The sequence below is a fragment of the Orussus abietinus genome, unplaced genomic scaffold, assembly GCF_000612105.2.
Source record: "Orussus abietinus isolate OABI.00-Male unplaced genomic scaffold, Oabi_2.0 scaffold494, whole genome shotgun sequence".
Classification (NCBI taxonomy): Eukaryota; Metazoa; Arthropoda; class Insecta; order Hymenoptera; family Orussidae; genus Orussus; species Orussus abietinus.
In genome coordinates this window covers 18,928-44,315 of record NW_019394658.1, presented here as the reverse complement: position 1 = coordinate 44,315, position 25,388 = coordinate 18,928, and the positions used below count along the sequence as shown (strand labels likewise).

At 42.6% G+C, this 25,388-nt stretch overlaps 2 protein-coding genes and 1 long non-coding RNA gene across 3 annotated transcripts; 1 reads left to right on the top strand and 2 right to left on the bottom strand.

The window, feature by feature from the left end:
- Window positions 1–1,716: 1,716 nt before the first annotated feature.
- Window positions 1,717–19,102, top strand: LOC105702653 (atrial natriuretic peptide receptor 1). Its single transcript, XM_012430371.1, has 19 exons — window positions 1,717–2,003; window positions 4,117–4,282; window positions 8,410–8,575; window positions 8,669–8,743; window positions 9,733–10,012; window positions 10,085–10,194; window positions 10,284–10,472; window positions 11,280–11,740; window positions 11,806–11,932; window positions 12,000–12,208; window positions 12,290–12,440; window positions 13,118–13,277; window positions 13,375–13,535; window positions 14,197–14,363; window positions 15,094–15,240; window positions 15,353–15,545; window positions 16,753–17,026; window positions 18,578–18,828; window positions 18,959–19,102. Exons 1-19 carry the CDS (start codon window positions 1,928–1,930, stop codon window positions 19,067–19,069), a joined length of 3,474 nt encoding a protein of 1,157 aa, XP_012285794.1. The 5' UTR covers window positions 1,717–1,927; the 3' UTR covers window positions 19,070–19,102.
- Window positions 19,001–25,150, bottom strand: LOC105702652 (cysteine and histidine-rich protein 1 homolog). The gene is made up of 6 exons (XM_012430370.2): window positions 24,793–25,150; window positions 22,410–22,645; window positions 22,069–22,280; window positions 21,052–21,212; window positions 20,011–20,213; window positions 19,001–19,760 (listed from the first exon to the last, which is right to left on the bottom strand). The coding sequence occupies exons 1-6, from the start codon at window positions 25,024–25,026 to the stop codon at window positions 19,733–19,735; spliced, it is 1,074 nt and encodes a 357-aa protein (XP_012285793.1). The 5' UTR covers window positions 25,027–25,150; the 3' UTR covers window positions 19,001–19,732.
- On the bottom strand, window positions 23,285–24,651 carry LOC111674048. Its single transcript, XR_002762243.1, has 2 exons — window positions 23,984–24,651; window positions 23,285–23,816 (listed from the first exon to the last, which is right to left on the bottom strand). It is a non-coding gene; the product is annotated as an uncharacterized LOC111674048 (long non-coding RNA).
- Window positions 25,151–25,388: the final 238 nt, after the last annotated feature.

Sequence of the window (25,388 nt, the reverse complement as noted above, 5' to 3'; positions counted from 1 at the left end):
ACGTCGGCAACAGAGGCATTTAGAAAAATCTTCTTTATCTACGTCGATCAAGTTCCTCGACGTGTTTCACTTCACCTTAATCGTCTAATAAACGTAGCGAGTGGTACCATTTTTTATTTTTATGCATCATTCCTATCGTCCACCCCAACACGTCGAGATCGCTCGAGTGTCGCTAAATATCTAATTATTACATTTTTTATTGAAAAGGAAAATACATTAAATCATTCCGCCTTCATTCTTTACCATGGAATAATTAAATGAACATTTTCAGGGATCCTGGTTCCGTCTTGTGGGTAGTTTTTCGATGTTTTCTGAATTTTTTCGAGTCCTGAATCTCGTTCGTTAATCGTCTAATAAACGTAGCGAGTGGTGCCATTTTCTATTTTGATGCATCATTCCTATCGTCCACCCCAACACGTCGGAATCGCTCGAGTGTCGCTAAATATCAGATTATTACATTTTTTATTGAAAAGGAAAATACATTAAATCATTCCGCCTTCATTGTTTACCGTGGAATAATTAAATGAACATTTTCAGGGATCCTGGTTCCGTCTTGCGGGTAGTTTCTCGATGTTTGCTGAATTTTTTCGAGTCCTGAATCTCGTTCGTTAATCGTCTAATAAACGTAGCGAGTGGTGCCATTTTCTATTTTTATGCATCATTCCTATCGTCCACCCTAACACGTCGAGATCGCTCGAGTGTCGCTAAATATCTAATTATTACATTTTTTATTGAAAAGGAAAATACATTAAATCATTCCGCCTTCATTCTTTACCATGGAATAATTAAATGAACATTTTCAGGGATCCTGGTTCCGTCTTGTGGGTAGTTTTTCGATGTTTTCTGAATTTTTTCGAGTCCTGAATCTCGTTCGTTAATCGTCTAATAAACGTAGCGAGTGGTGCCATTTTCTATTTTTATGCATCATTCCTATCGTCCACCCTAACACGTCGAGATCGCTCGAGTGTCGCTAAATATCTAATTATTACATTTTTTATTGAAAAGGAAAATACATTAAATCATTCCGCCTTCATTCTTTACCATGGAATAATTAAATGAACATTTTCAGGGATCCTGGTTCCGTCTTGTGGGTAGTTTTTCGATGTTTTCTGAATTTTTTCGAGTCCTGAATCTCGTTCGTTAATCGTCTAATAAACGTAGCGAGTGGTGCCATTTTCTATTTTGATGCATCATTCCTATCGTCCACCCCAACACGTCGGAATCGCTCGAGTGTCGCTAAATATCAGATTATTACATTTTTTATTGAAAAGGAAAATACATTAAATCATTCCGCCTTCATTGTTTACCGTGGAATAATTAAATGAACATTTTCAGGGATCCTGGTTCCGTCTTGCGGGTAGTTTCTCGATGTTTGCTGAATTTTTTCGAGTCCTGAATCTCGTTCGTTAATCGTCTAATAAACGTAGCGAGTGGTGCCATTTTCTATTTTTATGCATCATTCCTATCGTCCACCCTAACACGTCGAGATCGCTCGAGTGTCGCTAAATATCTAATTATTACATTTTTTATTGAAAAGGAAAATACATTAAATCATTCCGCCTTCATTCTTTACCGTGGAATAATTAAATGAACATTTTCAGGGATCCTAGTTCCGTCTTGCGGGTAATTTTTCGATGTTTGCTAAATTTTTTCGAGGATCCGAGGCAATTTGAAGGATTCTCGGCGTTCCAACACCCTCGGCTCGTTCCTGAACGTGCTGGAGCAACCCCCTATATAAGGGTGTATCTTGCCGCGCGCAACTCCAGACCCATTCCGCTGCTCGGTTCGAAACGATAAGCGGTGCTTTTTCCACCATGACCTCGGTACCTTGATCCTAAAATTCGGTGATACGATCATTCAGCGTGCCGAGGAAAAATCCTGGAATTTCATTCGGGCAGTTTCTCTTGAAAAGTGAGAAGAAATAAAAATGTGGTCCACTGCGGCGACCCTGTTGCTCGCTGTGGCCGCGTACAAAGTCGATCTCTTTAAGCACGCGACGTCAGGTGAGAGTGCATTAATTGTAACGCGTTCCACATCGTTTGCCTTTTTCTTTTGCTCACGTAGAAATGATTAATTTTTAGTTCCGTTCCTCAAGTCGCTCGTCACTCGGCGAAAGTTCACCTCTCCTCCTGTGTTAACGTTTGCACGATTGTCGTGATTCTGTGTAAGTAAAAAGTAACGTGGAAATAGCGAGTAAGAGAGATGAGTTGTCGATCTCGAATTATCTTCCGGTTTTTGACAGCTGATGCACTCCACGTGCGTTTTGACGTTTAAGAGGAAAGCGCCGCTATGTCGAAGGAAGCGTTTTAATGCAATTGGGGGGAGATACAAAATTTATCTGCCACTATTTTCGTGTAAAGTAAAAAGTAACGTGGAAATAGCGAGTAAGAGAGATAAGTTGTCGATCTCGAATTATCTTCCGGTTTTGACAGCTGATGCACTCCACGTGCGTTTTGACGTTTAAGAAGAGAGCGCCGCTATGTCGAAGGAAGCGTTTTAATGCAATTGGGGGGAGATACAAAATTTGTCTGCCACTATTTTCGAATTTTAGAGACTAAATTTATGTGTAAACTTCCCTTGGCAGGTGATTTTGCATGAATTAATGTCTTCTTTATGTATACATGTGTCGGCAAGTGCGTCCAGGTAGTGACGCGAGCGTTTCACTGCTCATTCGGCGAGCCGTGTGAAACGTCGAATTATCATATTCCCTACTTCTACCCTCACTTTGTAGTGGCTAGTTGTGCCTACAAATATAATAACAGATTTCTGTACAATTTCTCCCGACTAATGGGATGCGTAGAGGCGACGTGTCCTTCGACTCCCCGAATCTGGAAATTCGGGACTACGACGTGAATCACCGAAATTCCGGACACTTTAGAAAGCGCGATTAATTTACGAAATGAAATGCTAAAAGAACTGACAACGAAGGCAGGGAAGATTATTTACCTAACATCGAACGGAGCCGAGTTGCGAGAAGGAAATACTTTTTAGCTCATTCGCGACCGCTGACGTGAATTCACGTCTTTTCAAGTTCTATTCCTGGTTGCCGCTGACGTGAATTCACGTCATTTTAAATTCTATTCCTGATTGCCGCTGACGTGAATCACGTCCATAACGATACACGATACAAGTTTGCGGCAACCAGTTTCAGAATTTCATTATTTTCGCCGGTACTCGGTATTTGAATCGGAAATAATTTGCCGGTCACGAATGTGTTATCACATTCGCAACCACTGACGTGAATTTTACGTCTTTTCAAGTTCTATTCCTGGTTGCCGCTGACGTGAATCACGTCCATAACGATACACGATACAAGTCTGCGGCAACCAGTTTCAGAATTTCATTATTTTCGCCGGTACTCGGTATTTGAAACGGAAATCATTTGCCGGTCGCGAATGTGTTATCACATTCGCAACTACTGACGTGAATTCACGTCCTTTCAAGTTCTATTCCTGGTTGCCGCTGACGTGAATTCACGTCATTTTAAATTCTATTCCTGATTGCCGCTGACGTGAATCACGTCCATAACGATACACGATACAAGTTTGCGGCAATCAGTTTCAGACTCATTATTTTCGCCGGTACTCAGTATTTGAAACGGAAGAAAATTTGCCGGTCGCGAATGTGTTAATAAGGAGACAAGGGATCATCCTCTCGCAATTTTATCCTCCCAAGTAGGAAATAAATTCCCTCGTCTCTATTTTATTTGTCATACAATATTAATGCCGACGTCGGAATGAATTCCCCACTGGGTCACCTGTTCACCTCGAAATTCAGAGAAAACTCGAAGAGGACCTACTCACCCTTTGGTCAGCAGTCTGTTATCTTTCATGTTTATAAATTACTCTGTCAACTCTCGGCACATTTCATCCCTTATGAGGGGATGTCCCATTTACTAGTAAGCAGTCCATACTTAAAACATTTTCCACGGACATCCACCTGCAGGAATTGCGATTTTATTTTCCCCTCCGCTTTGTACTTCGCTCCTAGAAAAATGAAGAACAAAATTCATTAAAAAATCAACTCGTTCTAATTCGAAGGGCGTCTAAGTCTCTCTCGTAGTTTAACTCGCGTAAAGATCGGTATTCTTAGTTAATGATTTCTTTTTTCAATCAGCATACGAGACTCATATGAGAGTTTACAACGTGGGGGTGTTGATGGCATCGCACTTGGACAGTCCTTTCGACCTGGAAAGATGTGGACCAGCCGTGGATCTTGCTCTTGCCGAAGTTAACGAGTTCCTGGCGGTGCACAACGTCCAACTTCATAAAGTTCAGGGCAGGTAAGTTGTAATCCCGAAGCGATATCCCCTCGGAAGTTCCCGATGATCGATAATAATCTATCGGCCGAGGGGTCGGCCAAGCAGCCGGCGTTTCATTAATATTAATATTAATCCCTGGCGCTGCGGGCTGAAATCGCAAACAGCTGACTTTGACGTTTCGGCGGTCCGTAACACGGAGCCCGATTTACGGGGCCAGATTAGGTTTAGGGACGTATCGGCGAAAGGCTGATCCTTTGTGTTTTATACCACCCTTTCACGGATCCGTAAGAATCCCACCAAAAACACCTTTGGTGTAAAAGAAAAATCAAGTTCATTGCCTGATGTCATTTCACCTTCTGGAATCACTACGAACATTCCTACAAAGAATCAGTAGCCACTATCTTATTATTAATTAAAAAAAAAAGTAGACCAAACCTTCTGAAGTAGCAGTAGTAATCACTTAATTTTTACAAAAAAAAGACCAAAGAATTATTTTTCATGTTCAACCTACTAAAGTTATGAAATCGACTGTTGCGGACAAGTTTAGAACAATTTGACCGGTGTACCGATGGCCTTTTAAAGTAGTGAAATCAGTTACCGAAAGACGAGTACAAATACAACTCGATTAAAAACCGTTCCTATAACTTTGAATTGTTAATATGTTATATGAAAATATCAGTAAATAAACTTTCAAAAATATCTAACGATGTATGCTGGTGTAATACTTTCATGGTCTATCATTTTCCTCACTTTATGGCCTCCACTCGATTCTATAAGTGACTAATCTTTATTCTGAACAATTTAAAGGGTTGCTAACCGCAGTACCGAACTTGTCGGGCCCCTTGCATAAATTACTGAGAAACAACGATGAAAATTGATATTTCGTACGCTGTAAATCCGAATGCACATCATTGTACTTTTATTATACGTGACCCTTTCACGGATCCGTAAGAATAAAAGGGTGAAGACTTTTCCTGAGAAGCGCTTCCTCGGTTGCACGTCCCCAGGTTCGCGTACGATTTCCCACCTTGAAGAGATATGTGCCCATAATTATGAAAATGGTCTAAGTCAAAATATAAAAAAAAATGAGTTTATCAGTTATTTCACGCCATATTATTTAAAACGAAATTAATTCAATGTAATTTCGAAACAAAAAATATATGTCTTAGACCACTTTCATAATTATGGGCACATATCTTTCCGGCGTGAAGAAAAAATGCCCCCTTTCTTCCCTTCCAGCCTCCGGAGCGCTGGAGATGAATCTTATTTTTATTTCTCATTCTTATTTCTTTTTTTTCGAGTCAAAGTAGCGATTTCGATGCAGCATAAAGTATGAATGGCGACTCAAAGGACTCGCCTCCGGTGACCTGTGATTTGTATTTCCGATCAGTCTTTTCAAAGATCTGTGAAGGGAAGGGCGAAATTCTCCTGAATCACTTTGCATTTTGATTGGCCCGTGCACCATGGGAATAAAGGAGTCTTTCTCGCGAAGGAATGAAAGGAAAAGGAAACGGAATAGGTCTTCCTCGAGAAGATACTGCGAAAGATGTGAAGAAAAACGCGGAGACGAGAGGAAATACCTCCCATGAAAAATTTCAATCGCGACGTGGATGTCGAAATTTTCGATCAGGCTAATTGCCCCTGATCCTTCCACGAGTCAAAATCGATGCCAAAATAAATACAGGTGTCAGGTTTCAATCAAGACTCGATGTACCCTGCGACAAGATCGATATCCCGCCTTTAACATCCAATAAAAGAGTTACGAGCCATCTAGGCAGAAATAAAGGGCGAACAAATGTTCTTATTTCTAAACGTTTACAAAGGACCAGTCGAGCCTCGTCACGTTATTTCTGGCGTGTTCAATTATTCGCGAATTAATTATCTCCTAATTTTTCCCACGAGATACACAGTTAACATACCCCAAATGACAATTTAACCGCTTATAATTATGTATTTAGTGCGAAACTCTACCGAGTTTCTTAAGGTGATGTGAAAGTGACGTCGAAGAGGTTTTGTTTATATAACTTTTCTTCCAACTCGATTTACCGAATAGCTTGAAACTACAACGTGAATAGGAAGACTATAAGGAAGGTCCTGAAACTCATGAAATTTCAATTCTTTTAAAATTTGTTTATACGTATTTTAAAAATAGTATGAAAGAAATGTAATTTCGCGAGTTTCAGGACCTACCTTAGGGTCTCCGTATTCAGGTTTTAAAGTATGAAACGATTTGAGACACCCAGTTCGGAGGAAAGTTTTATGAACGATTGAGCTTTCGGATGCCACTTTCACATCCCCTTAACGTGATGTGAAAGTGGCGTAGAAGAGGTATTGTTTATATAACTTTTCTCCCAACTCGGTTTACCGAATAGTTTGAAACTTTACAACGTGAATAGGGAGACTATAAGGAAGGTCCTGAAACTCATGAAATTTCAATTATTTTCAAATTTGTTCACGGGTATTTTAAAAATAGTTTGTAAAAAATGAAATTTCGCGAGTTTCAGGACCTACCTTAGGGTCTCCGTATTCAGGTTTTAAAGTATGAAACGATTTGAGACACCCAGTTCGGAGGAAAGTTTTATGAACGATTGAGCTTTCGGATGCCACTTTCACATCCCCTTAATAAGGGTACCGACATTAGTCGCAGGGAAGTCTATGGATTAATAATTGATTATTCCATTGATTCGGTTTTGCAACGCAGGACATTTTCTGCGATACTTCGGATTGAAGAGGTGACTTGTGGAAATGGCTCGAATATCTTGTCGGGGCACGAACGTCATTAGCATCTTGTTAGAATATTCAGTCCCGATGCAGGGCGCGCAATGTGCACTAATTGCCCTGCATTCACATGCGCGCGAGTACACGCGACTCTGCAGTACTCAATTCTATAAGCAATTCCATGCCCGCGGAAAGCGGGAATCGCTGAAAGGGGTGCCTCATGTATCTATGACAAGTGTCCAATCACTGCCCTTTGTCCATTCTGGGGGCAAATTAGCCCCTGACCACACGTATCAAATTGTTACTTACACTCCGCTCGATACGACCATGCCATTGCTCTTCTTCATTTCCCGAAATGCGCGTAACTGCTGTTGGCACTGCAACGTCGAATAAATTAAAATTAATTAAAATAAATTAAAATAAATTTGACAGTCCTTAAAGCATCGCTCTTAAAAGATGGTTTCTAAGTTTAGAAACAGCAAGGAAATTCTAATTCCAATCGATCTCGATTTACTGGCAAATATTTGAGGAAATATTGAACCACGATCGCTCATCTCGAGTCGATCAGCTGATTTTTACAGGCCTGGTTCTTTTTTTTATCGCCGAGCTTGGGTAACTCGCCCTTCACCCTGCGAATTATCCGATTCCCGAAAATCGCGTAATTGCTGTTGGCACTGCAACGTCGAATAAATTAAAATTAATTAAAATAAATTAAAATCAATTTTACAGTCCTTAAAGCATCGCTCTTAAAAGATGGTTTCTAAGTTTAGAAAAAGCAAGGACATTCTAATTCGAATCGATCTTGATTTACTGGCAAATATTTGAGGAAATATTGAACCGCGATCACTCACCTCGAGTCGACCAGCTGATTTTGACAGGTCTGGTTCTTTTTTTTATCGCCGAGCTTGGGTAACTCGCCCTTCACCCTGCGCATTATCCGATTCCCGAAAAACACGTAATTGCTGTCGGCACTGCAACATCGAATAAATTAATATAAATAAAAATAAATCTTACAGTCCTTAAAGCATCGCTCCTAAAAGATGGTTTCTAAGTTTAGAAAAAGCAAGGAAATTCTAATTCCAATCGATCTCGATTTACTGGCAAATATTTGAGGAAATATTGAGCCGCGATCGCTCACCTCGAGTCGATCAGCTGATTTTGACAGGCCTGGTTCTTTTTTTTATCGCCGAGCTTGCGTGACTCGCCCTTCACCCTGGGGATCATCCGAACTTTCTGTTTGAACAAGGAAATGTTCCTTGTTTATTTAGGAAATTGCAATCGTGCCACCGTGAGCTCGACCGGTGCGTGAATTAGAATTCCGGGATGTCTTAATTGATCGACCGGAGAAGGCAAGTGCCAGATCCCGTCTGCCATTTTTGGTACCTCCTTGATATTTGATTATTGCGATTGAAATTGATTTTTTCCATCAGCTACCCGTCCTGTAGTGGCGCCAGAGCTCCAGGGTTGGCAGCGGACATGCATTTTCGCGACAACGTTATCGCCTTTATCGGTCCCGCCTGCGCTTTTGCATTGGAACCTGTTGCAAGACTGGCAGCATATTGGAACAGTCCCATAATTACTGGAATGGGAGACCAGGTAATATGAAATGACCGGAAGTACATAAAAATTAATAAATGACGATTAAAGGGGTACCTTAACCTGAGGATTAATTCCTGTCCAATGCCAAAGCCTCCCTCGGAGGGAGAACTATCCGTGACGTCCGGCATCCTCGGAAGACTTCACAAGTGGAGGAACGAGTCATCGGTTAGTTGTTGAACATTTTAACAGATTAAGGTGAAGTGAAACCCCCTACAAATCAATCGATTCGAATACGACACTTTTTATTAAGGGTATTGGACCGAACTGTCCGAAACTTTGACACGTGGCCCGTGATTATCTAAGAATTGTCCTGACACATTCAAAATTTGGACTTTTGGAAAAAATACTTGAACTTACCCCAGACCAGAACCAAAATGGCGTCGAGCTCTCATATTTCGATCAATGTACAATTATCGAAGGCTCTGATATGAGAATCGAAAGGGTCAGGACAATTTTACGACAATGTAGAACACTCTGGTAGTCGATAAACTCGCATTTGAACGGTATACAGGCAAAAAAAGTGTTGTATGCTCTTCTATGCCAAAACGATGGAAATACGAGGTCTCGGAGTGAAAATTTAATTGACCTGGTAATCACAGATGGCGCAGGGGGTCCGTCTGCAGTCGGTTAGGGCCCCAGAAAGCATGAATCCAGAGGATTTCTGGAGTTTTACTTCGATTTCTTTATAATTATTGTACGAAAACGACAGGTGGAGTATGCCATTTAGGACAATACCCAATATAATTCGACTCAGTTGTCAATATAAAAACGAACGTCAGCAAGGTAGGCATTTAGAAAAATCTTCTTTATCGACGTCGATCAAGTTCCTCGACGTGTTTCACTTCACCTTAAAAATTGCAAATATCCTTTAACTAACCTTCTGGTACTTTTCCTTTCTCGACATCCTACGCCCTGTAAAAATGCAGGAGAGTTCTCATACATGATCTCGCGTTACGTCCTTGACCGAGGTTGACGTAATGCCTAATTAAGCAGGCAAATGTTCATTAGCGCTCCAGTACCCGTGGTAAAAAGTGCCGTCCAATTAAAAGGGCGGTATTCGTTAAAGAAGAAGACGATTCCGGGCATCGGGTCGCGCGTCGTCCCGCTGGATAATTTAATAATTAATTCCCAGCTAATGAAGACACTTCTTACAGGGCATCTTCAAGGATAAAAGCAAGTACCCGACCTTGACGAGGATGTCGTATTGCCAGTGTCGTCTGAGACTGGTCTTCTCCAGCGTCTTCAAGGAGTTTGGCTGGTCCCACGTGGCGCTCATCCTGGACAGATCCGACCTCTTCTCCCTGACGGTCGGAAAAAATCTGGAATACGGCTTGAGAAAGGAAGGCCTGCTGAAATTCGTCAGGGAACTCGACGGTAACTCCGAGGAGGAGCCTTACCACCTGTACCTGAGGGACGCGAGCATGTACGCCAGAGGTGAGAGGTGAAGATGATCGAAACAATTCCCTTTCCACAAAGAATAAAATTCTTCATACCTGGATAATTCAGTGGTGATTTTGAGCGTCCGAGGGACCCTCGTCAGAAGGTTCATGCTAGCGGCTCATGCTCTGGGGATGACCAGGGGCAACTGGGCCTTCCTCGACGTCGAGATCTTCCAGGCAATTGCTTCCATGTTTTATCTATAAGAAATGCAATTAAACGCGATTAAACGCAATTAGTCAGGTCCATTAATTCATGATCTCTTCAGGGCTCTTATTGGGGGGACCACGACTGGGAGGTCGGGGACGAAGAGGACGCGGTTGCTAGGAAAGCGTACGAAGCTCTCTTAAGGGTCTCCCTTCTACAGCCTACGAGCCCTAGGTTCCAGGATTTCGCGGACGATGTCAGACTGCGAGCCCAAACCGACTACAATTACACGTTTTCCGAGGGCGAAGAGGTGAGGGTTGTTTTACGAGGTACATTAATTCCACTTAAGGTGAAGTGAAACATCCTTTAAATCAGTCGTCTCGAATACAACACCTTTTCTTAAGGGTATTAGGCCAAATTGTCCAAAACTTTGACACATCACTCCTGATCAGCTAAGAATTGTCCTGACACATTAAAAATTTGGATCTTTCAAACAAATATTTTAACTCAGTCCAGACCAGGACCAAAATGGCGTCGAGCTCTGATATTTCGATCGATATTCAATTATCGAAGGCTCTGATATGAGAATCGAAAGGGTCAGGACAATTTTACGACAATTTAAAACACTCTGGTAATTGATAAACTCGCATTTGAACGGGATAAAGGCAAAAAAAGTGTTGTATGCGCTTCTTTGCTAAAACGATGGGAATACGAGGTCTTGGAGTGAAAATTTAATTGATTTGGAAATCACAGATGGAGGCAGGGGGTCCCTCCGCAGTCAATTAGGGCCTCAGAAAGCAAGAATTCGGGGGATTTCTGGAGTTTTACTTCGATTTCTTCATAATTATTGTACGAAAACGACAGGTGGAGTATGCCATTTGGTACAATACACAATATAATTCGACCCAGCTGTCAATATAAAAACCAACATTGGAAACGTAGGCATTTAGAAAAATCGTCTTTATCGACGTTGTTCAAGTTCCTCGACGTGTTTCACTTCACCTTAAACATGTCCAGGTTATTGGACACAGGCCGAGATTTATGTGTAATTAGAAGAAGGCCACCAAGCAGAGCGGGGTTCCTATGAATGGGGATCTTCTACTTTGTTCTTGAATAGGTGAACTTCTTTGTTGGAGCCTTTTACGACGGAGTCTATTTGCTGGGGATCGCCCTGAACGAGACCCTGACGGAGGGTGGCGACATAAGGGACGGCATCGCCATTACCAGGAGGATGTGGGACCGAGATTTCATCGGAATTACTGGACACGTCAGGATCGACGATAACGGGGATCGAGATGCCGATTATAGCATCCTGGATCTGGACCCCATCACGGGCAGGTTCGAGGTGGTGGCTCATTATTTAGGGCTGAATAGGGAATACAGTCCTGTGCCAGGGAAGAAGATCCACTGGCCTGGAGGTCGAGAAGGCCCTCCACCGGATGTTCCCGAATGTGGGTTCTTGGGAAACGATCCGGCATGCTCTTCGAGGTCGGAAGCCTACACTTTCGTTGCTTACTCCAGTCTGGCATTCGCTGTATTTTTCCTGGCCACTGCTGCCGCATCCTGCGTCCTATACAGGCAAGAGGAGGATATTGGTACAATTTTTATTTGCTATTAAATAATTATATCGACCTTTTCTCCAGGCATTTGAGACTCTCCGCGGATTTGAACAACATGTCTTGGCGTATCAGACCGGAAGAGCTCCTCCTGGAAGTCGGCAAACCGTTCTCCTCGAAGATAAACCTTCATCAAGCAATGTCGGATGTGAATGTAAATTCTTAGCTCGAAGAGATGTTAAATATATATTTTTTCAAGTAATATTTATATTCCTTTCCAGAATTGTGGCTTGGAGCAAAGAATGCGCAGAGGGTCGCAAGCGAGCTGTGGATCTTCACCTCCCACTACGGTGTTTACAACAATTGGGATTTACAAAGGTGAGAGGGTCGCCATTAAGAAGATTACGAAGAAGAAGGTGGTGGACGTCACGAAGAAATTATTGTGGGAGATCAAACAAGTCAGGGACATCACTTCGGAGAACACCGTGAGGTGATTAAAATGAGGAATAAGTCAAAGCTCGATAAATCCGATCTTTTCTAGGAGAGATAATCGTACAAATTATTTTTTAAGATTTATTGGGGCATGCCTTTGCACGCCGTCGCCGACAGTTCTCATTCTCACGGAATATTGCCCCAAAGGATCCCTAAAGGACGTGCTGGAAAACGAGGCGATTAAATTAGACTGGAATTTCCGAATGTCTTTAATCCACGACATAGTCAAGGTAGAACGGAATCCAACAATTAGAGACACGACTATAATTAATTAGAATAAAATAAAACTTTTCCACGAACTGAGTGTCTCAAATCGTTTCATACTTTAAAACCTGAATATGGAGACCCTAAGGTAGGTCTGAAACTCGCGAAATTACATTTTTTTTTCAAACTATTATTAAAATACCTATGAACAAATTTGAAAAGAATTGGAATTTTATGAGTTCCAGGACTTTCCTTATAGTCTCCCTATTCATGTTTTAAGTTTCAAACTATTCGGTAAACCGAGTTGGGAGAAAAGTTATATAAACAATACCTCTTCTACGCCACTTTCACATCACGTTAAGGGGATGTGAAAGTGGCATCCGAAAGTTCAATCGTTCATAAAACTTTTCTCCAAACTGGGTATCTCAAATCGTTTCATACTTTAAAACCTGAATATGGAGACCATAAGGTAGGTCCTGAAACTCGCGAAATTTCATTTTTATAAACTATTTTTAAAATACTTATAAACATATTTGAAAAGAAGTGAAATTTCATGAGTTTCAGGACCTTCCTTATAGTCTCCCTATTCATGTTGTAAAGTTTCAAACTATTCGGTAAACCGAATTGGAAGAAAAGTTTTATAAACAAAACCTCTTCGATGCCATTTTTTTCACATCACCTTAAATTGTTTATCTTTCTACAGGGGATGGCATATCTGCACGCGAGTGAAGTCTCGGCACACGGGAAATTACGGTCGTGCAATTGCTTAATCGATGGGCGGTTCGTCTTGAAAATTTCGGATTTCGGCCTGAAAACGCTCACCACACCTTCCGAGTTAGTCATGGACGAGAATTACTATACAAGTGGGTGTACAAGAAAATCCCGTGAATATGGAGAGATTACAAATAAAAAAAATTAACTATAGAGGGCGAAGTATGACAAAAATCGTGAATTTTCTAGAGTTACTGTGGATAGCGCCAGAATTACTGCCATTGACAGTAACTCCAGGAAGTACTGCGACCCAGAAAGGAGACGTCTACAGTTTTGCGATAATCCTGGAGGAAATCGTCGTGCGAGGTGGACCTTACGAGGTGGCACGGATGTACATGACTTCCCAGGAGGTAAATATCCGTGGAATAATTTCTTACAAATTAACCCTAGTAGCACAGGATATTTTCTAAATATTTATTCCAATCTTTGCTACATATCTCAAGCGACAGATTTTTCAAGATGGCTCGTAGATTTCATTTGAAGATATATAAAATATTTCTTGAAAATCCCAAAGACATATTTAGTTTCAATAATTTATATATATATACGTATCAAAATTATATTCTTTAATTTATAAACATATAATAAAAATACATTTTTTACTTTACGATTATTATCGGACCCTTTATTTGGTATATGAGAAACACGAGAAATTTTTGCAAAATTTTCGTTCCAGTATTTCACTATGGGAGCAAAATATGTGATTTGCAATTTAGATATTTTTAAAACGTTCATAATGTATTTGGCAGATAATATTAAAGAAAAATACTTATATTAAAATGAAACGAAATGTTTTGTATATCTAGAAGAAAAATATTACGAAAACACGTGGAGCTGATATTATACAAATATTACAGAAATAATATTCAAAAGTAAATGTTTTGCAAATATTTCAAATGTCTGGTAAATATTTAAAAAAAGTGTAGAATATTGGTTAAATATATAGAAAATATAAGAGAAATATTTTGTGCTACTAGGGAAACTGCGAATTTTATATTGATTTTAACGAAGGTCGTGAGCCGCGTCCTGGCCGGAGAGGCCCCAGTCTTCAGACCGGAAGTCGCCCAAAGAGATTGCCCTACAGACATTCTGTCTCTTATGGAGAAATGTTGGACCGAGGTGCCAGAAGACAGGCCGACCTTCCACACGATTCGAGGCACGATTCGAGGGATCATGAAGTCAGTATAAAATAAAGGGAATAAAATTCTAATACCCACAGAACACTGTTACATAACTGTTAGGTAAATGCTACGTTCTCGAAGCTACCCTAGTAGCACATAATATTTCTCCTATATTTTCTACATATTTAACGAATATCGTATATTTTGTAAATATTTACACAGACATTTGAAATATTTGCAAAACGTTTACTTTAGAATATTATCTCTATAATATTTATATAATATTAGCTCCACGTGTTATCATGATATTTTCCTACCAGATATACAAAACATTTCGTTTCATTTTAATACAAGCATTTTTTAAATATTGTCCGCCGAATACATTATAAACGTTTTAAAAAGATTTAAAATCAAAATCACACGTTTTGCTCCCATAATGAAATAGCGGAACGAAAATATTAGAAACATTTCTCGTGTTTTTTTTATACCAAATGAAGTGTCCGATAATGGTCGTGAAGTAAAAAATGTATTTTTATTATGTTCATAGGTTAAAAAATATAATTTCTATATATGTTTATAAATTATTGAAACTAAATATGTCATTGAGATATTTCCAGAAATATTTCAAATATCTTCCAATGAAATCTACATATATATATATATATGTATGTATGTATGTATGTATATATATATGAATATATGTATGTATATATATATATGTAGATTTCATTGGAAGTTTATATATATATAAACAAATTGCTCGAAGCACCATGGTCGATTTTTACAGAGGCTACTGCGAGAACTTGATGGACGACTTGCTGAGACGAATGGAACAGTACGCGAACAATTTGGAAGCCCTGGTGGAGGAGAAAACGGAGCAACTGAGCCTGGAAAAGCGTCGCAGCGAGGAATTGCTGTACCAAGTGCTCCCTAGGTATTCCCGAGAGAGAAATCCCCTCAGAAGGCCCGAACTTCCAATTTTAGTAACTGCCCGTCTACCCGCGCGTCTTAATCTCTTGTAATAACGATCACGGACAATTTTATAGGCAGGTGGCGGGTCAACTAATGGCTGGAGAACTCGTCCAGCCTGAACAATTTGAGTGCGTGACAATTTACTTCAGTGATATCGTAGGTTTTACCGCGCTCTGCGCCCAAAGCACCCCGATGGAGGTGGTGGACTTTTTAAACGATCTCTACAGCACTTTCGACCGTATCATCGGGTTCTACGACGTATACAAGGTGCCCCTCGATTCCATAACGTTAAGGTGAAGTGAAACCCCCTTCAAATCAGTCGATTCGAATACAACACTTTTTTTTAAGGGTATTGGACCAAACTGTCCGAAACTTTGACACATCACTCCTGATCATCTAAGAATTGTTTTGACACATTCAAAATTTGGATTTTTCAACAACATTTTTTGACAGCCTAGATCAGTACCAAAATGGCGTCCAGCTCCCATATTTCGATCAATATACAATTATCCGAAGGCTCTGATATGAGAATCGAAAGGGTCAGGACAATTTTACGACAATTTAGAACACTCTGGTAATCGATAAACTCGTATTTGAACGGGATAAAGGCAAAAAAAGTGTTGTATGCGCTTGTATGCCAAAACGATGGCAATACGAGGTCTCGGAGTGAAGACTTAATTGACCTGGGAATCACAGATGGCGCAGGGAGTCCCTCTGCAGTCAATTAGGGCCCCAGAAAGCATGAATGTAGAGGATTTCTGGAGTTTTCACTTCACCTTAAGGTGTTGTGCTTGTTTAATAGATATTACAAAAAAATGTCGCCTGAAGGGTAGTTCACCCCCTTGGGGGGTTGTAGCATTGCTGGACAATATTGTGTTTTCACCGTCCTTATACAGAACACGTTTATACCAAGTTTCGTTGAAATCCCTCCATTGCTTCTATGAAAATTATTATACAAATCGAATTTTTGCCAAACTTTGGGGGGTTGTTTCACCCCTTAAGTGCGGACCATTGCAGATATAAAAAAACACGTGTTTCTTAGATTTTTGTGTTGTTCAACATGTATGAAAATCGATAAGATCGGGGGCGGACACTTGGGAATGTTTCCTTGTTAGATGATCATGTCATGTGTCGATTACCAGAGTGTTCTAAATTGTCGTAAAATTGTCCTGACCCTTTCGATTCTCATATCAGAGCCTTCGATAATTGTATATTGATCGAAATGTGGGAGCTGGACGCCATTTTGGTCCTGATCTAGGCTGTCAAAAAATGTTGTTGAAAAATCCAAATTTTGAATGTGTCGGGACAATTCTTAGATGATCAGGAGTGATGTGTCAAAGTTTCGGACAGTTTGGTCCAATACCCTTAAAAAAAGGTGTCTTATTCGAGTCGACTGATTTGAGGGGATTTCACTTCACCGTAACTCTCGGAGTATAAACGGGCTCTGGTTGAATTGGCAATTTTTTTGCACCAGGTCGAGACGATCGGGGATGCATACATGGTGGTATCCGGTCTTCCTGAGCGAAACGGTGACGAGCACGCCCGGGAGATCGGCCTGATGGCGTTGGCGATCCTGGAAGCGGTAAAGTCGTTCACGATAATGCACAAGCAGGATGCCCAGTTGAGCATCAGGATCGGCGCCCACAGTGGTCCGGTCTGCGCGGGTGTCGTCGGCCAGAAGATGCCTCATTACTGTCTCTTCGGCGACACCGTCAACACGGCCTCCAGGATGGAATCCTCGGGACTGCGTAAGGAACTCTTTCGTGGCTTTGCTTGATCATCTAAAAAACGATATCCTGCTTTGAGAATATGCCAACAGGAACTAATAAAGTCTGGCCAGTTTGCGCAAATTGCGGCTGCGTGAACCTGGAGGTCCAGTTTGAGGCGCAAACAAATTTCAGGCACAATCAAAATTCAACAGGCTTATTGGAATGTTTCTCTGTGATGTATACGTTTGTGTCATTTTTTTTACACAACCCAGAGCTGTTAAAAAAATAAACAAATTCGGAAAATTACTATTTTAACGTTTTCGAGGTTCTGGGTGGCTCTGAATTTTCCTAGCTGTCAAGGGCAACCCCTATCGGCTTCCAAAAATTCTCAGTTCAAGTACTATCCCCAGGGTACGCCCACAAATTAACTGAAGCTCCTGCTGGAACCTTGAGCTACAGGAAAAAAATCGTAAAAGTAGGGAAAAGGAAGTTCTTAAGGACTTTAATTTTCTTCACTGCCAAGAACTATTCCTATCGGTCTCAAGAAATTCTAAGCATAAGTACTCCCCGGGATTTACTTGCGCAAATTAATGAAAGCCTCTGCGAGAAGCCTAAGCCATGGAAAAAACAAATCTTGAAAATGGTCGTTTTAACGTTTCTGAGGTTCTGGGAGGCGCTGAATTTCCCTAACGTCCGAGAACCCATTAGAGTCGAAGGATCGAAATTTCCACGATTTCGACATTCGTTTATCTTTTCGAACAGCTCTGGTTTTTGTAGAAAGATTCGACAAACAAAACCCAACATGACATTAAACATCTACATTCCATTAAGGTGAAGTGAAACCCCCTTCAAATCAGTCGATTCGAATACAACACTCTTTTTTAAGGGTACTGGACCAAATTGTCCGAAACTTTGACACATGACTCGTGATCATCTAAGAATTGTCCTGACAGATTCAAAATTTGGATTTTTGGAAAAAATTTCTTAATTTAGCCCAGACCAGAACTAAAGTGGCGTCGAGCTCTCATATTTCGAACCATATGCAATTATCGAATGCTTTGATATGAGAATCGAAAGGGTCAGGACAATTTTACGACAATGTAGAACACTCTGGTAGTCGATAAACTCGCATTTGAACGGGATAAAGGCAAAAAAAGTGTTGTATGCGCTTCTTTGCTAAAACGATGGTAATACGAGGTCTCGGAGTGAAAATTTAATTGACCTGGAAATCACAGATGGCGCAGGGGGTCCCTCTGCATTCAATTAGGGCCCCAGAAGGCACGAATCCAGAGGATTTCTGGAGTTTTACTTCGATTTCTTTATAATTATTGTACGAAAACGACATATGGAGTATGCCATTTAGTATAATACCCAATATAATTCGACCCAGCTGTCAATATAAAAACCAACGTCGTCAATGTAGGCATTTATAAAAATCTTCTTTATCGACGTCGATCAAGTTCCTCGACGTGTTTCACATCCCCTTAATCCCGTTAATTCTGTTTGCGCCTCAAACTGGACTCCAGGTTGACGTCCTGAAAATACCGGTAAGACGTAAGCCGGCCCTCCCACTCGAGTCCATATTTTCAGCCCTGAAGATCCACGTGTCGGAGGCGACGAAGAACATCCTGGACAAGTACGGGAGCTTCGACTTGGAGCTGAGAGGCGAGGTGGAGCTGAAGGGGAAGGGCAAGGTGACGTCGTACTGGCTGACAGGATGTTCGGAGCCGGACCCTAGGCCACCCACCCCGAAGCATCGGAGGAGCAGCAACAGCCCTCCGGAGAACGGCACCCTGTTAAACCCTTTGATCTTCCCTCCCAACAACGCGAACGGGCCCAAGGTGAGCAACAACGCTTTCATCAATCTGTCCGAATTATAACGACCGAGAGGAAGTTAGGCCTGGTGTCGCTAGCCACGTCTCTCGCGAACCCTAATCGCTCAAACGAAATAAGGAGCTTGCAGTCTTACAGCGGCGCCGGCAGGTTCGTGGTCGAGGTAGAGGCAGCGTGAGACTCTTTGATAGTAAATTTATTTCAATCTACGTGATTACAATATCGGATATACTGGATTCGTACCTGTGACACCCAGCATACGGGTAGGTGACAATTAATAAGGATGGCGTTAACGGTAATGGTAATTACTGGTAATAGGCTCTGACAGGCTGATAACGTACTTACCTAAACAGTCTACGCAAAGCATGATTCGTCATTTGCCTACTTCTCGAGAAACTTACAAGGAAACAAGTTGTCGAGCCGTCGCAAAACCTAAGGCGAAACGATCGAGAGAAAATGACCGAGATAACCGACTGTGATAAGAAGTTATCCCAACCGAGTACCTCCGACGGTCCTCTCAGTTTCCCTATTTCCGTCCCGCCCAACACATCCTTCCCTTCGACATCTAGGGGCTTAAATATATTTCTACTACGCTTTAGGTTATGCCTTACGGTTTACTGCGTTACCGTAACTCGCGGTTCCTTCTCTCTTCCCCTCTTTCTTCTTCCGTCGCCCTCGTGAGGATCCTTAGAGGTCTTATCAACCGATTCGCCCAGCAGACGCAACCGAGTAATCGTCGAGTGGAACGTAACGTTAGGCTTCGCAGTAGTTCTAATGATGACAGCGATGTCGTTAGCGTTATTATTATCGTGCTTATATAAACGATAATAAATCTATATCATTTAACATCGTTAGAACTAAGGATTTGTGTGAACGCGCTCACTCGTGGCAGGCGAGGGCCCCGAGACCAAGCTACTTAGACGCCAAGAACATGATTAATCTGGAACAGGAAGAGAAACATTTCACATTCCGAGAGCTATCGGCTCGAAGGATATATTTTTTCTACCGGCATGGAGGCGACTCGACGTCGAGAGGGTACAAAACTACCGAGCTACGATGAAACCGAGACATGTGATACTAGCTGCAAAGCAGTTTCAAACCACTGTACCTGCATGCATGGCTACGATAGAAACCTATATTTTTCCTACGCGAGTCTAGTCGGGAGCGTCCGAATTAGTCAGGATAGTTACCGGAAATTGATGGCTTTCGCTGCGAGAAGTCTATTGCATTCTGCCGTGTCGGGAAGAGGAAGGGGTAAATAGGGACTCTCGTTGTCCTGCTCCGTGAAGTCGAATCGGTGGATCCTCGGCTGGACCTTCATGTCGCCGAAAGGTCCCTTCAGGATCAAGTAGTGAAGAGGCAGAGGATACGTCGTCTTAGTCTTCAGGATTAGCTGTAAGAAACTCACTCTTAGAATCCTGTACTCATAAGGGCGGTCGGGTAAAAAGTCGATATCGTGATTGGAGATCCATCCCGATATGTGCTCTCGTTTCAAATAAACCAAGACGAGCATCTATTTTCTTCGTTTTTTCACCTCCAGCGATTGTTCCCCCTTTAGAGATCACGTTATCGATAATTCTGATTTTCCGCACCAAACGAAATAAACCAAGATAAGCTATCTCTTTCGTTCCTTTTTTCCCTTCCAACAATTGTTCCCTCTTTCGAGACCACGTTATCAACAATTCTGATTTTCCGCACCAAACGAAATAAACCAAGATAAGCTATCTCTTTCGTTCCTTTTTTCCCTTCCAACAATTGTTCCCTCTTTCGAGACCACGTTATCGATAATTCTGATTTATCGCACTAAACGAATTAAACCAAGACGAGCGTCTATCTCTTTCGTTCCTTTTTTCACCTCCAGCGATTGTTCCCTCTTTCGAGACCACGTTATCAACAATTCTGATTTTCCGCACCAAACGAAATAAACCAAGATGAGCTATCTCTTTCGTTCCTTTTTTCCCTTCTAACAATTGTTCCCTCTTTCAAGACCACGTTATCAACAATTCTGATTTTCCGCACCAAATAAAATAAACCAAGACGAGCATCTCTTTCTTTCATTTTTTACCCTCCAGTGATTGTTCCCTCTTTCGAGACTACATTATCAATATTTCTGATTTTCCGCACCAAACGAAATAAACCAAGACGAGCATCTCTCTTTCGTTCCTTTTTTCACCTCCAGCGATTGTTCCCCCTTTCGAGACTACATTATCGATAATTCTAATTTTCCCCACCTGATAAGTCATGTCACGCTCCGAGCTTTGAGTAGGGTCACGCTGACTGTTGTTGATCCGAGCCTTGACGACCCACTGATTATTGAACGCCGTGAAGCGAGAAGTCTCGTAGAAGAGCTTGTGGACGAACTCGTCGGTGCGGTACGGTTTCATCTGTAGATCTGCACAAGGACGACGGGCGTAAATTTACCGGGCAAGTGTTACTTAAGGGGATGCGAAAGGTATTGTTTATATAACTTTTCTCCCAAGTCAGTTTACCGAATAGCTTGAAACTTTACAACGTGAATAGGGAGACTTTATAGTCTCCCTATTCACCTTTCTTACGAAAGGTCCTGAAACTGATGGAATTTCAATTCTTTTCAAATTTCTTTATAGGTATTTTAAAAATAGTTTATAAAAAATGAAATTTCGCGAGTTTCAGGACCTACCCTTAGAGTCTCCATATTCAGGTTTTAAAGTATGAAACGATTTGAGACACCCAGTTCGGAGAAAAGTTTTATAACGATTGAGCTTTCGGATGCCACTTTCACATCCCCTTAACGTGATGTGAAAGTGGCATCCGAAAGATTAAGAGGATGTGAAAGTGGTATCCGAGGGGTCGATCGTTCATGAAACTTTTCTACGAACTGGGTGTACCGAATCGTTTCAAACTTTACAACGTGAATATGGAGGCTATAAGGAAGGTCCTGACACTCATAAAATTTCATTTTTCATACAAAATTTCGAAAACACCTATAAACAAATTAAAGAAAAATTGAAATTTTATGGGTGTCAGGACCTTCTTTATAGCTTCCATATTCACATTGTCAAGTTAGACACGATTCGGTACACTAAGGCCGGAGAAAAGTTTCATAAACCAAACCTCTTCACGCCGTTTTCACATCACCTTAACACTTAACCGACCGGGGAATTTGTAAGTAAAAAAGTAAATGGCGATCACGGGTATCGCAAAACCGATTAATAGGCATCCGGTCGGTAAAGTGTGTAACAAAAGGACTTATTAAATTATATGCAGACCATTAAACGTGATCTTCTCGTAAGACAAGAGATCGAAAACGTTGTCGTAGAGTCGCCGTTCTTCCAGGGTCCTGGCGTCGATGTCTCTCAGAGCATCCATCACGTCCGCCCCGGTTCGATGAGGATGGACGCAGAGAGCCTCGTGTTCCGGACCCTCGTGGTTCGGGCCTCGCCATGGGCATCCGATTCTGCTGTACTTGCAGCTACATATCCTGGGAAGAGTAACGATCAATCAGGACAGATCTCGAGATACTAGGGAGGGAGATAGAAGGAAACGCTCCTAGCTCAAGGCCGCCACTCTCTGTACGCCTATTTACCTTGTACGCAATTAATCGCTTTACCTTTCCTCGCACAGTGCCTCGTGACGTTCCAAGGAATTCCGGGGGAATTCCTTGCCGCAGTACTGGCACTCGGCCGGCAATTCCGAGACGGCCTTTTCGACGGCGAGGTTCCTGGAGGCCGAAGTCTTGCTGATCTCGATCCTGCAGTTAGGACACGTAGCCAGTTCATCTCGCAGCCTGGCGTCGGCCAAGACGTGAGTGAAGCAACCGGCGCACATCAAGTGTCCATTCGTGCACTGGAAACATCATCGAGGAATATTAATACAAGGAACTGGTAGGTGATAAGAGTACAAGTACAGTGTGTCCATACGGAAGCGCTCTTGGAAATACCCTGTCTCTGATTATTCGCACGGAAGTCTGCGAATGAGAATTCCTTTCACCGTGAAGAAAAGAAGAAAAAAAAAAGAAAAGAAAAGAAGACAAATGCAAGAACGTCAGGGTTTCAAGTCATACGGAGAGGATCGTAAAGAACTCTAGGCGATCGGATCCAGACCTCCCGCGATGCGACGTGGCGGAGTACTTACAAAACCGAAATATATATGCTTTGCATGCGCCCCTCGCATTACTCGGTTAATGTTAATAGCAACTGCGGACGGATTGGGATAAAAATCGCCTGAATGAAAATAACAAAGCTAGCTTTCTTTACCATGATTTTGCAGTTCTACAACCTGAAACACAAAATTGACAGGCATCATTAACGCTCCTGGCAGTGATTTTGCATTACGAGGTCGAATCCTCGCAGTTCTCCCTCCTAGCGAGCGATTCGACCGATAGACACAATTCAGACCGAAGAAAATTCAGTGGCGATGCCAAGGTTTCTGAAAGGGGGAAACGTTGCACGGGGAAGTGTTCTGGGTTGAATTCAAAATAACTAATAAAGTTCAATTTGATTTATTTGACTCTCTGGAGGTCTTCCTTGGTCTACACAGGTCGTACAAAAAAAAGTTTTATACTCAGCCTTCCCCGCTCTCTCACTCTCACTCTTTTGCAACGATTAATCGAGCATCGTGTGAACCTTCTTGGCGGCACGGATACATTTTTTAACCAACGAGCTTGCAACCGGGTTCCTCCGGTTTGTCTTAATTAATCTCTACACAACGCACAGTGTTACACATTATGTAAATAATAACATTCTAGACACTAAACACTAATGGGTGCGTACATATCTCGTGACTACCATATGGCTCGGACGTGTCGTCTTATTTATTGTTAAGCGATACCATGAAGTAAAGCCGAGATCTATCTTTTGACATTATCGATTAGATTCACCGACGATGCACGGACGTAAGATGATGAAAGAGGGCTCGAGCAATGATTTTTGACGTTGCGAATGGTGAGATCTAACAACTTAAGGGTGTTTCCTATTCTAAAACAAATTATACTTCAAGTTTGCAAACACATCCCTTGCTGTAAACAAAAATACATTGCGGTTATCCTCTGCACGTTTATCGGGTCTAACGTAGATAGATATCGGGTGCGCATAAGAGGCGAATGGATATCTCCGTTAGAAGGTATCGATGTGGACAACGAGTACAATACGATTTCTTCTCGCAAGTAAAAAATAAAACTCTCACCGAGTTACGGTAGATACCAATGCCGTACCACAGTTTCACATATTCCTGTATCGGGTTGCGAGTCATTCAGGATCTTCTCTCTGTGAGAGATGTAGAGAATGGATCGAACTAAAGGAGCGGTAGAATACTAAAGGAGTGGAGAAACGTGTCAGGGTAGACCTGGAATTAGAGGTAAACCTGAAAAGTAGCGACAACATTTTACCCAGAACTGATACGCTCGTTCAGAGAGAGCGTGCTCCAAGTGCCATCTCATTAGTAACCTCGAAAGCTAAGAGATATCGGGGTCTAAGAGATATTTATCAATTCCCTCACATACGTAGTATAAAGACATCGACCCTAAGCGACCCCCGAACAGTGGGCAAGGTCGTAGAGCCGTCAGCTGTTGGCCAGTCGGCCCGAACAATGGGGGCGGCCATCTTGGCTGCACCCCGCGTCAACCCGGTTTTCACGCGCATACTTTCCCACTCGCGACGCCTGCTTCTACAAAACCACCGTGTCGGAGCGACCCCTCCGTCGAATCGCGCGCCTCGCAGCCCATATTTCTCGCCTCGCAGGCCTTGACCGTGTCAAAAAAGCGTCGCCATTTTCGGGCCACGCCGTGCATTGTTCGCGGTGCCGTTGAAGGAGACAAGATGGCGGCCGAGGCACCCAAGATGGCGGCCGCGAACAGCTGTTCCTTAAGGGCATGGCAGGGAAACGGGCAGCGAGGACGCGCGAGAGGGGCGACCGACGGCGACGCGAATCTTAAAACCCGTTCGAGCGTCGCCGAATCGGCGGAACGGCATCGGGACGCCCGCGGAGGGACTTACCTGGTAGACGGCCGCCCTGGGCAGATCGAGGCACACGGCACAGCAAAGGATACCGCCCAGTCGGTGCTCCAGTTTTTGCTCGGCCTTCCCATCGGCGCGCAAGAGCTTGCGTCGCTTCTTCTCGGGTCCGAGCAATTCCTCGACCTTCTCTAGCTCGTCCCGTATCGGCGGGGCCGTGGCCGCCGTGTCCGAGACGCCGCTCGACGATGCTACCTCGCTGCTCGGGTCGGCCATCTTGATTGTTTTGATTTTTTCCTCAACGCTAACTGCGCAAATGTCGAACCTCTCCTCGACGCTCCGCGAGGAGCTTGCTCCCGTGCACGCCCGGATGCACCCCCGTTACACCGGAGACGTCCCCCACCGACCTCTGGCGACCTCCCACTCCCGCGGTATGCGCGCGACTGCAGCGCCCTTGATGCACCTCGATGACTCTTTCACTCTGCCCGGGTGCGCGCGCACACCCACGAGCATGGGCGAGGATAGGCGAGTGCATGGAATTCTTTCCCTTAGTATTCCGTCAGCACATACTAATAATTAGTACGGGAACTTGCACCTTATCGCGCGCATGTAAACGGCACATTGGATATTTTTCCTCT

Bases quoted from the DNA above. Each gene is read 5' to 3' on its own strand.
- LOC105702653 (XM_012430371.1), top strand. From the start codon at position 1,928: ATGTGGTCCACTGCGGCGACCCTGTTGCTCGCTGTGGCCGCGTACAAA. The intron at 8,576-8,668 runs GTAATATGAAAT...CCAATGCCAAAG, and splicing joins TTACTGGAATGGGAGACCAG to CCTCCCTCGGAGGGAGAACT. The intron at 12,441-13,117 runs GTAGAACGGAAT...ATCTTTCTACAG, and splicing joins TAATCCACGACATAGTCAAG to GGGATGGCATATCTGCACGC.
- LOC105702652 (XM_012430370.2), bottom strand. From the start codon at position 25,026: ATGGCCGACCCGAGCAGCGAGGTAGCATCGTCGAGCGGCGTCTCGGAC. The intron at 22,281-22,409 runs GTAAAGCGATTA...TACTCTTCCCAG, and splicing joins GAGGCACTGTGCGAGGAAAG to GATATGTAGCTGCAAGTACA. The intron at 19,761-20,010 runs GTAACTATCCTG...TTCCTGTTCCAG, and splicing joins GCGAAAGCCATCAATTTCCG to ATTAATCATGTTCTTGGCGT.